The 14,658-nt window shown below is 41.5% G+C and overlaps 1 protein-coding gene across 3 annotated transcripts in view; it reads right to left on the bottom strand.

Moving 5' to 3' along the window:
- Positions 1 to 14,658, bottom strand: part of LOC107220924 (otoferlin) — a 36,889-nt gene that overhangs the window by 9,251 nt on the left and 12,980 nt on the right. For all 3 annotated transcript variants that reach the window (XM_046732989.1, XM_046732991.1, XM_046732990.1), the window contains 12 exons: positions 13,841 to 13,925; positions 8,331 to 8,674; positions 7,117 to 7,427; positions 5,534 to 5,777; positions 5,033 to 5,275; positions 4,349 to 4,657; positions 4,023 to 4,175; positions 3,720 to 3,920; positions 2,836 to 3,087; positions 1,963 to 2,276; positions 426 to 784; positions 127 to 318 (listed from right to left, as the gene is read on the bottom strand). In XM_046732989.1, coding sequence (XP_046588945.1) covers positions 127 to 318; positions 426 to 784; positions 1,963 to 2,276; positions 2,836 to 3,087; positions 3,720 to 3,920; positions 4,023 to 4,175; positions 4,349 to 4,657; positions 5,033 to 5,275; positions 5,534 to 5,777; positions 7,117 to 7,427; positions 8,331 to 8,674; positions 13,841 to 13,925 — 3,007 coding nt within the window. The remainder of the gene's footprint in view (positions 1 to 126; positions 319 to 425; positions 785 to 1,962; positions 2,277 to 2,835; positions 3,088 to 3,719; positions 3,921 to 4,022; positions 4,176 to 4,348; positions 4,658 to 5,032; positions 5,276 to 5,533; positions 5,778 to 7,116; positions 7,428 to 8,330; positions 8,675 to 13,840; positions 13,926 to 14,658) is intronic.

Genomic DNA, 14,658 nt, shown 5'->3' with positions numbered 1-14,658 from the left:
AAATGCACATTGCGATGTTCGTACACAGATCGCAGGACAATGCAATTGTTTTCGTGACGTCTACCCAACACGCACGCTCCACATAGGCAGCCCTTTCGTGCTTATCCTTCAAAGATCATGTCCTACCTGAGCTATCGTTGGTGGCCAAACTGTGCCTCCGACGAACATTCTGCTCAGTTTTGTCCCGCTTCGTTGTAGGCCAATTATCGGTTAGCTCGAATCCCAGTTTGATAATCGAATCACCGTTGCATGAATCGTTGTCCGTAAACGTATCTAAAAGCAGGGTATGCTGGTTCTTTGCCTTGAGCTGGTCGAACGCTAAAAGAAAATACGTGCTTTAGGTATTTCGATGTCGTAAGTTAACGTGTTCGTAACCGCTACTGGTTTTAACTCGTTCATTCTCTGCCTTGAACGTCTCGTCTTACATTGTACGTGATGAGGACTTCTTTTCCTGTCCTCGACGTCTCTCGGGTTATACCTTGTTTGCGGACAATGCATGTATTTGTGAATGGAGCTTATTGTGTGCGTTCCAACGAGAGTGTATCTACCAAAACTCCGACAGTCAACAGCACGAATTGTCAGTGGCGGACGGTAGAGCTCTTGCTCCGGAAGCTCCAGTTCCAGAAATTTTATGGGCGTGCTGAAATTTGGATTTTTCTTTGCGTTTGAAATTACTGACGAGTAAAGTATGTGACCGGCACACTCAACGTCGACGCGAGGTTTGTCGACCGTTAGCAAGTGTACTCGCTTCAGATCACGAAGTCCCCAGAAGAGAACCTCGATTCTGCAGAACAATAAGTTTGATATTGTTTGGATTAGAGAGATCAAACGGATACACAGTATCTGTAGATATCCGGCTTCAATAAGTCCTTTGGTATTGAAACCGGGTACACTACGATTCGGAGCGGCCGTCTCGACGCTGAACGAAAGTTCTCAGTAAATAATTACATTTTACATCGTGCCGAATCTGTTCTAATCGTTCTAAGGATATCCGAACTATAATACTTTTTTTTCTGTTTTACATAACTTGGCGCGACACAATTTCATGTCGCTTGACATCCCAACTCTAGCTTCGGATTTTTTGTAGTGTTCACGGCGGTGGGATCAGCTAATATAGTACATCAGATTCCTCATTCCTTGCAATCCTGTCACAGTCACCTTCTCTAATGATTCGTAATTGGTAGTAATCGTGCGGGTTGTGACGAATAATATACCTTTTCGTCTACCCTCACGGCCCACCCACCCACCGAGCGAAGAATGCCTGTTTGCGGATACGAACTTATATCGTGCGCATGGAAACAGATATTTCTTACACCCGCTTCACGTGTGCGAAAGGCGAAAGAGACTAGCCCAAAACAAGATCGTTGACATGAGTGATGGATGGAAGGAGATTTCACTCGTATGGTCACCATACTTCGCTTCGCTCACATGACAAACATGACACTCGTAATCGAAAAAAACGAAATTACTCAGAAAACCATATAATTAAAACTCATGTGAATTAAATCATTCCGAAATTACTGCCCAACTACCTTAAGGTCATGTTAAAAAAAAAAAAATTATATTCATCGAAACTGACGCCTTCTTTTGGCGGTTGTTTAAACGTTTCGCACTGTTAATGAATATCTGCGTAACAAACATTGAGGTGGGACGAAGGGTCAGAGGGATAGAAGCATATATGGCGGACTAGCGCTGTCTTTGTCCGAACCCCCCGCCCGTGACTGCCCGCGCCGCCGAAAGTATGATGATCACGACAAACCTAGTGACGACTAGTGAACTACCAACGTGTTTTCAAGAAGCGATCTCCCCCTTCCACTGAAATTTCCAGACCGGTATGTAAGACCGCGGTCAGTACCCGCCACTCACGTACCATCTCAAAGTAATCTGAAAGCTTTTTCTGGAAGTTTGTTTATTCAGTGCCGAAACGGCCGTATCGGAACGTCCTGCTTTCTTGAAGCCTACCTGTATTTCGAGAGGGTAGGCCTGATGCCGATGGGAACGGGAAGAATTGATCCTAACGTATCGAGGCCAGATGAGTTTCCTTGATGAAGACCAAGATCTCGGAGCTTGGGGTCAGGGAGCGTGGGGAACCCATAATCCTTCACCGACGGATGCTCCAGGAGTTCGAACACAGCGAGCAACTCGCCGGCTCTGGCGACCCCTCTCGTCACGTCGTACCATTCCAACGACGGTGGGAACTGAGGCGGACCGTACGACTCTGAAGCTAATTTCACATGGGGTCGAGCTATCGCTCTGCCGATGTACTCCGACTTTCCCTGAACAATCGGTGACGATTAGCTATGCAGATTGTCGGTGTAACATCGCATGTCATCTACGTACAGCTGGTCGTAAAATACATTTCGACATTTCTTATCGAACTAGGTATATTAAATACAACGATACGTATTTATAAGGTATGACGAATCTGACGCGTGTTGAACACGTATGTTCATTTCAGATAGGTAAGTGTTGTTAAATTGCTGTTATTATAACGTTGTGTGTCATACAAACTGTTAAAGAGGAGCCCTCATGCAGCGTTATGCCCAGAGATATTACATGACTCTGAAAAAATTCAAAGAGTCACAATTCGTCAAAGATTCTGCAGTGTATGAGAAGAAAGCAAGAGGCTTGAATTCGCATTATCAAATATGATGCTCTATTTTCCGATGCGAACGGACATTGTTATAGTTTCCCTCTGTGCGATTCGCCTATCCGGAAAAAAGTGGCAACGCGGGTATATTTGTGTACAAAAAGATTTTTCCATGAGACCTGATTCGCCGACATACGATATACTATACGCACGTGTGATCGGATAATATGTGTTTCGATACGTACCACTTTGTCCTGATCGAACAGCTCAACGATAATCGAGGGTGGATCGTTTTTTATTTCTTCGGCCGTTCCGTATATCAATATGTCATCAAAGAGCAGAAGTTCGTCCCACGTTGGACTTAAGGTTTCGTCGATTACCTGTGTTGACCTACAGAACTCGCCACAAATGACTCGGGCGAAGGGATCGGACAGCCCCGAAGCGTCGCTACCAATGAGTGACCTTGCTTGGTACATGTGTGCCCTCAATTGGAATTTCTGTTTTTCAAAAAAATTCATCCAATTCAATCGTGCGGCCTGGTCAAATTCGATGCAACGAGCGAGACTGCCTAAGCATTGTACATCCGGAAATTGTTAAAACGGTGCAGCACCGGATTACAGGGAAAAATGATATCGTTACACAGGTATAAGGGAAACGAACGTGCAGGGAGTATATCCTTGAAACGTGGGAAAAGTAGCGAAAGCACTTACGGCAAATACCTAATATGTACGTGTACTTTACGGAGGAGAAAAAATGTAGAAATATTATGAAACAGCGAAATCAATAAGAAAATTTCACAGAGACAAGTATCTGCTTCATGGAACTCGAAACTGTAGTAATCTCAAACTATAGAAGGCCGTGATACATAATTATCGGAATAATAATATCACAGGATTCTATAACTCATTTATATGCCTCACCTTTCTGCATTTTGACTCCTCTATATATGCATCGGCTTCCAACGTTTCGACATTCTCTGAAATAGACTCTCGCGTTCTTGATAACTCAGTATCGTGACCCTTCTACTTTCGAAACTTCACCCTCATTTTCACCCTCGCCCAAACAAATTAAAGACAACTAATTTCATCGCGCCTCCAATGGCGCATGTACTATTGACAGAGGTACTAACGTGTTTTCGAATATAATGGATCGTTGACGGAGGCAGGGCTCGCGGCCTGTCGACGTTTTTCAGTTCGTGACTGACTTCATAACCCTTGGGTAGCCCCTGTATAAAATACTTCTTGTGCTTCAATATACCGAGCCAGATGTATATTTGTAATTTTGTCTGAATTGCCCATCCGGATGGGCCGAATCTCTTCCTTCCAGGCAGCTGCAATTCATATCTATTATTCGAAACGCTGAATTTCGACTAAAGTGAACTCTACGCAAAATGATTAAATTCGACGAAAGATGCCGAACGTACTCGCCGTACCTTTAAAAACATAGTTTGAATCTTGCCGCAGTACCGGCCGCATTCTTCGTCTACGATGGAATAGATTAAATCTCTTCCCTGAATTCTGTGATAGGCTACTCGTTTTCCAGAACTTACAACCCATATGAAGACATCCGGTAGTGAATCTTGGGGCTGATCGAAAAACCGTTAATTATTGAAAACTTTCAAGCATCCACCGAACAGCAATTTGTATACATATAAATAACAACAGGTACTTTTCTATATGTATCATTTCCATTATTAAGCGAAATATGCAGTAGTTGATAACTGAAAAGGTGTTCACATGCGCTGTCTCAAACACTTACGTCGTCAACGAGTAGCCTGAGTCTTTGCAAGTAAGTTTGGGCAGTCTTGAGTCTTTCCTTGAAGCTACTCTTGGTGACCGTAGCCTTCAAGCTCCTTGACATGTTCCCAATATTTTCAATCTCCCTTTGACACAGCTTCGACCTCTCTTTGTCCAGTTTTGTTTTGCCAACACCCGGTCCGGTGGTGAAAGATCTACTGATGCTGGCGTACCGATTACAATTGCTGCTCAATTCCTCGAAAGCAATTTTCAAGCATTTCTCGGCAGTAGTATCCTCGACGCGTGACATCACTTGGGCTAAGCTTTCTTCCTGCGGGTTCGTAAGAAAAAAACGTTAATCCTATGGTTGGAATTGAAGCGAAAGAGCAGATAATTTTCCAGTGCAGGACACGTAGAGCAGAGGATGGTGACTCATAGTACCGCACATTGCAGCTCGCATCTTATAGATCGTATTATGACTTACGTTTGCGATCACTTACCGCTCGCGTAATACGAAAAACAACAACGGAAACAACAATATTGATAATAGCAATAAAAGTGCCGATCCCGCTAGACCCGAAAGGGTATAACGTAATGTCCGGGATGGGTCATTCATATACTATCACACTGTGTCTGCTCGCGAACCCACGACAGACATTACACGTTAAAGCGTACGGTATAGGTGCACATAACACTGCCAGATTACCAGTTTATCCGCTATTTTCCCGATTATGTTGCTGCTGTACATTCTTCGGCGATAGTCGGGCCAAATGCTCCGCACGTGTAGGCAGGGCTTGTTGTCCCAGTAAGGTAGGAAATAATACATTTTGTCGTGGGTCATTGGCTTGCACGGCTGCGTTGTACTTTGACAAGAATCTGTAACGACTTCTTGAAGCTCATCCTCGTCTCCGCTTCCGCCGGCACCGCCTTGAATGCTCATTTCACAAACCTAGAACCGTTTGCCAATCGTACCGTTATTCGTTTGGCGCTTACAGATTCTCAGACAGTTCGTACAAGGTATGATATTGTATATCGTAACGAATGGTGATTTGTCATTTAGAAAATCGTTTATTTGCTAGACCGCCGCCCGATTCTCGAGTGCAATGGAACCGCTTATGCGGGCGTCAAGTCAAATCGGCTGCGTCGCGTCCGTTTCATTCGTGGCGGTTATCCAACGAATGACCCCCTATACGAGTACTGTACCCACCTTAGAGCTTTCATTGTATCCATCCAACGAGTTCCCGGCGTTCCCAATTGACATTTCAAAGTACACTGGTTTATCCCCGAGTCTCTTATCAATCATCGTCGCGTCCATAATGGTCGCGAACATGAAAAACTCCTCGTTCCGGGCATAAGACGACTCGGTTATCGGTGTCGTCGGCTCAACTTCAACATCTGACGGCGCCATGTCAACGTTGTCACTTATTTCAGTTCTGATGGCTATTAGGAGTCTGGAAATGTCGTTACTTATCCATTATTATACACTATACATATCATGGTGGCTCCTGATTCGGTTTTGTAAAAAATTTCCGCGTGACGCCCTACAAACTTGTTTCAAATCGATGGAAAGAAATTTCTTAATGACTTAAATCTCTCACATCGATGGACACTCGTCCACCACCAAGCTTGGATTATCCTGCGTATAGATCAACGAAACTTTGGAGACGCAATTTTGTGAACCAGAAAATGCGAATTGTTCATTTCAAATCGTAAACAATTTGCCATTAAGATTTGTGAGCTTCTTGTGGTTTTTGATTTAATTTTTTGTGTCGCAAACAATGGCGAATCGAAAGGGGTTCTATGTTTCCAGATTTATACTCTCAGCAAAAACAATTTGATTTTTACTATTTAAAAGATATCGTTTACAAGCATTTTTGTTATCAACATTCTGCTTATTTTCTTCTAGAAGGCAAAAAAGAATAAGGTAGGTGATTGTTATCACCCCGAAAATGAATGGTTGAGTTTTCACTGGATCTCGAAGTTTGGGGCATCAAGAGAACCATCACCGACCATTTTCGGTCGGATGTTTGGGTGCGCGTGTCGCGTGCGCCCGTGATCAATTTTTTCTCCACTGATATCTGGCGAACAAACGAATGAACGAATTTGTATGAATTTTGAATTTTATCGGCCATGCGGTTTCTCATTCTCAGTTATTTGAATAACAAAAGAAGAGACATTAAAATATTTCATTTTTTCAAGTTTCATTTGCTCGATGTATACCGCAACGGGAAGTTTTTAGGCTGGCTCCATCAAGGTTAGGGAAATGAACCACTTGTTTTTGTTGATATGATACACAAATTTTAGATACGTCTTGTTCAACGATTTGGAACAGGCTTGGGGGAGTGTCCGAGGGAAATCTTTTCGATTCCTGCAAATTGAGGAGCGTTTCGATATATTGCATACGTATGAACGTACGTGAAGGCTTATATTCCTCACATTTTAATTTTCCGTTTCAACGAAACATTTATGAAATTTATTCGCCAATTATGTACCTAATTCAATCATCTATTACACAGAAGTTCACTACATTATTGTAGACATGGGGACAGTAATTCTGGTATGGCTAATTTTTCGTCCGGGTTGATTACGCTGGCAACGGAGTTAGCCCGCAGCGCCACCACCGGCCGTGGGCTCAATTTTCGTAAACATAACAGAACCCAACAGTGCAAAGTTGAAATGGGTTTGCGGCCAGCCGACGCGGCGGTGGTGGTGGTGCATATACATGACAGAGATTGACAGTGCACTTTATGCGCCGAGCTTTAGTCGCGATAAGACAATGTAGCTTCGCACCTTCCTCTGTAAGATATTCCTTCGCCCAAACCCATGTTCAAAGTTGAATGTTCGTCGATGAGACTATAATCTCTGATGCTACCGTACATGTGGACGAAAGCTGGCCCGAAAGTTGGTAGGAAACCCTTCTCACCGTCGTTGCTCACTTGCTTGAGATCGACGAAATGGGTGCTGATTACAGATGCATGAACCGGGTCGTTGTCGCGGAGTTGAATCTTGATGCGCTGGCACAGAGGCGGAAACATTTCGGTAAAAACTATCTGTTCGTTCCACACAGGTGCGTAACTGTTGCGTTTTACGCTTGTTTTACCCTGTAAAACAATGAAAGAATAACGTCTTTTCGTATAATTGCATGTGATGAGGAACGGAGATTGTGTGTCCCGAGACCAAAAAATCACAAGTGAGAGATGTTGAAGGGGAAGTGGAAAATTTTCCCACAACAATGACCGTGGGTGTGAACGTGTTTACACCGAGCGCGAGGAAGGAACCCGCCCTCTGTGATGTTCTAAAGTTCACAGTTGAATCCGAATGCACGACACTTATAGCTTATAGGCGACACATAAGATAGAATATAGAGCGGGTCTTCGCGCGAACATCGGTAGGATCCATAGATCAGATAGAGTGTAAGTCGTTAGTACAGTAGCAGGCTACATACATGCGGCATCTCGTCCGTTCGACGTTCGACTTGGTCCGTGATAAGCCGAAGGCAGGGATATTTGTCGTCGTATGAGTTTCACCCGCTTTGCCCCCGATGTACATTAATATTTAAAATGCTATATGCTTTTGACGTATAATTTATAAGCCAACAAATAGCGTCAGATTCTATATTGTAAAATCATCAGAACCACCGCATCTTTGAATTTGTTCCCGAAATTGAATTTACCCAGTTTCTTTTTCTAACTTATTAGACACCGGCCCCGTTTCCTCTACGCATATAACGTTGTTAGGTAGTTGGCTTGTAAGCACGTCTTGTCTACCACCTTCATGATGTACGTGAGGTGAAATAAATTTTTTTTTTTTATTCTCTAATATCCTCACAACCACCGCACCCCCGAAAAGTAGCTACAAATGACTTTCGGGCCCCAATTTTACATGCAATTATATCTAAATGCGTAACGGTAATTTTAATGTGTCTTATTCGTTGTAGATACTGATCGGGGATTATCCCGACACTAACATACATTCCACTGTGTAGAAATAAAACGCATACTCACGCTGAGTCCGGCAAAGGAGACTTGCACGTAGGGGTCGACCAAATCTTTTGCCTCGCCAGTAAATGCCTTCTTCACATTAGCCATTATACTGCTGTTCATCTTTGGCAGACCGTCAGCCCTGTAAATTTTTACCACAAATCTGGCTCGCTGTCGTTCAATCGGCACACCGTCCGGCAGCAGCAGATTCCCTTCGATGTCGTCCTCGTCCTTTTCACTCTTCGGCGGTATCTTGACCGAGTCCCCTTTCCCAATCACACTGACGTCGCATTTCAGATATCCCTTTGGCCCTCCGGCGACGTCGTCGGGGTCAGTAAGCAGTGCCCACTTGTGATAGAATTGATGATCTGCCCGGAAGTGCGTTGACGTTATACCGATTAATCGTTCCTTCGCGAAAATAATTCCGAAAACTATTCGTAGAATTGATACGCAGGCGCGTACGTGTTCCTGGACTGTTAATCCTTGTCGATTCTACCGGACCGTACAGCTCTACTTATGCATACAGTAGTACGCCCGTATATGAACACATAGGCGGAATACAGCTGTTGTGCATCGTGGCCGTTGAGAAATTAGAAAAAGAAAAACGAGAAGCTACGGGAAATTCGATATAGTTTGTCAGAAGATATTTCTTTTATTCAATGTATAAATTTTTTTTTCTCACGTCTATGCAATGGCACGCAATATGAGGTTTAGACACATGCAAGTGAACGCGTTTTCAAGTGTCGTCTTTATAGTCCGAAAAACATTGAGTAACGTAAAAGGTGTTTCGATTTCTTTGCCCTCTAGAGGACGGTATTGAGAACTGAATAACAGAGACGGCAGAACCTTCAGGTATCAAATGTTTCGGATTGGCAAAAAAAAAAAAAAAAGTCATGCTGACAAGCAGATTCTTTCGAAAGCTCAGATATTGACCTTAATTTGATTCCAGCCGCCATTGAATTTTTATGACCGTAGAATCCGTTAACGTGCTCTGATTTTTCATGGTGTACAGCGATCTGTATATATTTGGTAAATCGATGGACTAATTCTATGGTTAAAAAAACGCAAAATCAACTGTAGAAGGCACTGCAAAGCAGCCGGAAAAATCGAAAGTCCCGCGATTACTTCTATATGGGGAATTTCACGAAGTATATTGATCAACATCGGAAGTCGATATTTCCTATTTGATACAAATGTTTTTTCAACTTTTTTCAATCACTTGTCTGAGATACTACTATTTCGAGACCACCCATGTATTAAAATCTGAAGCAATTCATAAAATTCTAGGAAAGTGTGACAAGGTTTTTTAGCCCTATTCAAAGATGGAGATTTCGTCACAGAAAAAGTTGGATTTCGAAAATGATGCATATTTCCAAATTTTCAAAGCATTTCAATCAGATGTAGGTACATACATTTGCTTGGGAAACGACTTTAGGTGCGCTACCTAGCAAGGATCTCCGTAGTTACTGTTTTTTCAAGTTGAACGCTATGAATATATTTGTTTTCGACTCATGTTATAAGGAACTTTCTTGTTCATTTTCGTACGAACAGAGTATTCCAGAAGTAATTTTTGAAATAGTCATCATTTTCGAAAAGCAATTTTTGCTGTACGAAATCTTCATCTTTGAATAGGGCACAAAGATTTTTTCATATTTTCCCAGAATTTTCCGATTTTTTTCAGATTCTAAAAAAGGGGCGGCCTCGAATTAGTAAAATCTTCGACAGTGATGGTTGAAATTTTTTATTACAAAATCCGGGCTCTGTAATTCGACCAGTGTTTTCGCAGAAAAAAATTTGGACCAAATCGGAAAGATCATTTTCTGATTTTTGTCAATACTTTGTGAAATGCCCCATGAACAGATATTTCCATACGAAACTTCGGGACATTAGTACAGGGAAGGGCTTTCGAAAGTGCCTGGTCCAAGCCACGCAATATAAATTCTTGCGGAACTCACCTCGTAAATTGTACTATTATAATGAAAGCAAATGTTTCGATCTGGCATCGTAGGCGTACGGACAAATCATGCAAGCATAATATATCTAGATACATTACAAGAGGTGGGAAATGAATATGAATTTGCTATTCAGCAAAACACTGAGATGGGGGACGTTAGGAGAATATTCGGATCGCCCCGTACGCTAGGACCGGCTACTATAACGCTGGACACACACAAACATATACCTATAGTGAAGCTACGCCACCGAAGTACTACACTGCCCTGTACGATATAAATACATACATACATACATACGTGTTTCAGGTAATCAAAACCCGCGTACTCTGGTCAAAATAAAGTTAAAAATCGTAAGATGGTAAGAATCCTCATCTGACGATTGTCAGCTATTGTATTTCGACCAGAGTACAGGGAGTACATACACGAGTCATTCCATGCCAACTCGATCAATGATTTTCCCTCACCATTTTTAACTTCGTTCATGATTTTTCACACGACTGTTATAACTCTAAATAGCACTCACGAGGTATTTCAACTTTTATTCTTCAACCGTTGTTTTTTTCAATGAATTTTCAAACCTCGAGACAGAAAGATATTTTTTGTTTTCCCCGAAAAATTCTCAAAAATTCTTTGATCAACGACCGTCATTTTAGGCGGTACCCAGAAAAAGAAACTATGATTTTTACATTTATTTCGCTGAATTGAAGATATTTTTTTTCGTAATTCTGTTCAATTTTTTATTCTCGCCGGCATATGTATTTTTATGCACCAGGTGGGTGTGAAATTATACATACGCGAAATTACCATCCAAGTATGATAGTTATCCACGCCAGTTGGGGCGCTAATTGCGTATAAATATACGCTGATCTCTCGTACACACTGATAACATGCTTGAGAGGTATGAAACTAGCGTATAACGTACATACAAACATGCATTACACATGCACATCATGTATATGTACACCACCGTCTAGCTATCCACTGTATAATGTAAAAATTTTGCACAAAATCTTGATACTTCAGTTACTCATATTATGAGAACGTATGTTGAAAATGCATAATTCATATTTGTTTTATTATTCCCGGTGGTAGGAGGCCAAGCAGATGTCTACCGGGCACTGATTATAACTCAAACTTAGTAGGTTATTTTTATTGGCATCCACCTCACTCCAAACCGTAATGATTAGGTTATCATCCACTCTATTTACAAATCACACAAAATAATTGATCGATAATAATACGTGTTTGACCATGCTACTTTACACGGAGGGATATGCTTATTTGAGTCGAGTGATTATTCGTTTGATTCAACTGAATGATAATGCGAATTTTGTATAAAGAAAACGTGTGAATTAAATGACTAAAAATTTTATTGAACGCACCTCAATCATTTCTTCTTTTCAAAAATATGAATTTGTTCTATCAAGACAAATTAAGATTGTTCTATTTCATGGGTTTGTTGAGTCAAGAGTTCAATGGTTGCAGCGGGTAGTGAAATTTGTGGTTAAAAAAATCTTTTGCATTGACTAAACATTAGAGTTATTCAAGCGTAGAGAACGTATTTTACGAATGATATTGTGTTCGATTCTGGTGACTCAAGATTTTGTGGAAATCACTCGATATTTAACGGGTCCAACCCGAAAACTTATATTTGCGTCTGTGAAGTGTAAATGGAACATGTGTCGTCAGTGGACTTGAAACTCGGTATTACGCTTTCTTCGGTTGTAACATAGGTCGGACGAGACATCTATTTTACGTTATCCGTAACTAGCTTCTTGGCCGTCTACACGGTTGTATAACTATCTCTAAACCTATTTCCGTAGCGAGCAGCTTCACCGCCTAGTGGCCGATTATATTACTAGTGATCTACTTGTTTCAAAGCATGTGTGGTGTTTCTTTTAGCTCGTAAACAAGCTAGTGCAACTGATTCAACCAGTTACGCCAACAGGCTCCGCTTAGATCAACTAAGTATGGCATTCGATCGATGTAAATTTTTTGTTGGCTAGATTCGTTTACTTGTTTCATTTTAAGTACGTAATTGTTTCTGTCAACGAACGTCCGACTTGGAGGAATAATACATAAACTTCAAGTAAAATGATACTCAGTTGACGCAATTTCGGAAACACATCGAAAGGTTAACTCGAACCAATACTTCCCTCGATTTCATTTTGGCAAACTAACTAAATCGAAATTGCTGAATTGAAGTAATCGCATTTGGAATACCCAATATGGGATACTGGATTAAAGAGAATGGACTCCGATAAAATCTATTCAGTTGGTTCGAAGATTCTTTTCCCTCCGTGTAATGCCTCCGAAAAATTGTTAAAAAGCCTCATGCCAAATGTGGATGGCGGATTGTATTCCATCAACGGATGGTTTCAAATTTTGCGATTCCACGCGTTAAAAAGGAGTTATTGTCGCAACAGTCATTTCCGATAATATCCGATAAAATTTCCTCGTCTCGATGCAGGAACAAATCATACAAGCGCGTTCTCGAGTTAGTTGTGTATAATGGGTTATATTTTTACTGAAAAAAAATATACAGGGTCATTTATCGAATACTGGCCGCGAGTGCGACTTCGACACGGCCAATAATACCCGACGCCCGCTAAAGAGGGTATTGCTCGCTTAAGCAACGAGCGGCGAGTATCAATAAATAAATGGTCCTGTATTATAAAAGGCCCAGAGTATAGCCTCGATTAACGTGTTGTACGCACAGTTCCCCGACGGCGTAGCAATGTTGCTACAGTCAACGGAGTACAGTAATTGGAAACATGTACACGGTTTTCAGAATGTACTGGTTCGCGGTACGTCCAAAGTTAGACATTACGTTTACGGGCTTTACGTCATGGCCCCGAGCTTCGCCCCGCATAGCGTATACAAATAATCTGTAGTCAGTATAGTCACGTATGAGATACGTATCGCGTACGTCTTCATCAGCTTGTCTGACTTTTTTCAAATTACTCACTGCTATATTATTTTACCCCGTATTACACGAATACCATGCATGTGCCGTATTAGAGACGAAAGACCATCAATGGCTTTGAAAAGTTGACAAAATTTAATCCGATAGGGTGAGAGGGAGAGTATGACGCGTCGATATTTGAACTTCGCAAATAAACAGCATAGGCGCGCCTGCGCCCGCATATATTTTATACGTATATACATTATTATAAAACGTAATGAGTATAGTTAGGGGAAGACGGAAGGGTAGGTACGTTTGACGTAGGCCGTGAGGTGCGTGGGGAGAGTCGACGGGTTTGTGACTCCCTCGATTGGAAATAAAGAGTGCTACGCGTATTTGTCCCGCAATGTGATCATGCATTTTGTGAATTGACGCAACGGCCAAAGTACCTTCGTTATCCGTTTGAACATTGATTTGTACGCAAGTCTCTTGATTTATTCAACTCGTTCAATTATCATCGGTATAATTCCAGTAAATAATGAAATTCAATGAGGTAGCAGTGTTGTAACAGGTTAAAATAGCGGCAACTGTATATTGGCCGGGGGCATTTAAACATATTTATAAAATTTCGTGCAAAGCTCTATCGAATCAAGGAAGTCCAAAAAAGCGTGTACCTGGCTGAGCCCAGACGGTGGCTACATCTAACTTAAAGCTGCCCAGTGTTAGATTAGGACGTAGAAGGTTCCGCGATTGCTGCACCTGTGCATTATTACAAATCACCACACATTTATACTGTAGTCTATTATCATTACGACCAAATACTTTATGGCAGCTTGCAATTTCATTAGCCGCGGGTAAAAGTTGTTGGTCATAAACGTATGCCTGTTATAATACATACATGCGGAATGCATACAACACTGACATGTGAGAATCTGAAATATGTGCCCATAGTATATGTATAATATACAATATACATGTATACGGTTGATTTCAGAATGACTACGTCTAAACTCATATGTAAAATCCGAGGTTAACCCTATGCTTAGTGTTTATCGTAGGCACAACTATACGCGAATACCGTATATATTCATCTGCACAAAGCATCTGTTTGTTAATTTTCGATACGAGTCTGCCTTTCAGGCTTCCATCCGGCGGATAGAATGAAACTACGTGCAATTGCCAATTGAAACTACTGTCGCAAACGGTACGTGATTAAAATAATGAATTTTTTCTTTTCTCCGAAGGCTTCAAAATCAGAATAGCTCAACTAATGAAAACAGTTATATCTACAATATGTACAATGTAGCCTGTGACAGCACAATATTGATAGCTACATATGCACACTCAACGATACGTGGAAGATCACTTGTCATGTGAAAATTCATACGATATGCCTGATACGTATACGGGGTATTCCCAAAGTTACCCAAAGATCGCTGTCCCTCGCCTTTATTGATTCTCTTATAAATTTTTCGTGTTTTCGCCATGCATG

The sequence above is a fragment of the Neodiprion lecontei genome, chromosome 2 (assembly GCF_021901455.1).
Source record: "Neodiprion lecontei isolate iyNeoLeco1 chromosome 2, iyNeoLeco1.1, whole genome shotgun sequence".
NCBI classification, from domain to species: Eukaryota; Metazoa; Arthropoda; class Insecta; order Hymenoptera; family Diprionidae; genus Neodiprion; species Neodiprion lecontei.
Note: the sequence above shows the minus strand (reverse complement) of the source record. Positions and strands in the feature narration are given on the sequence as shown.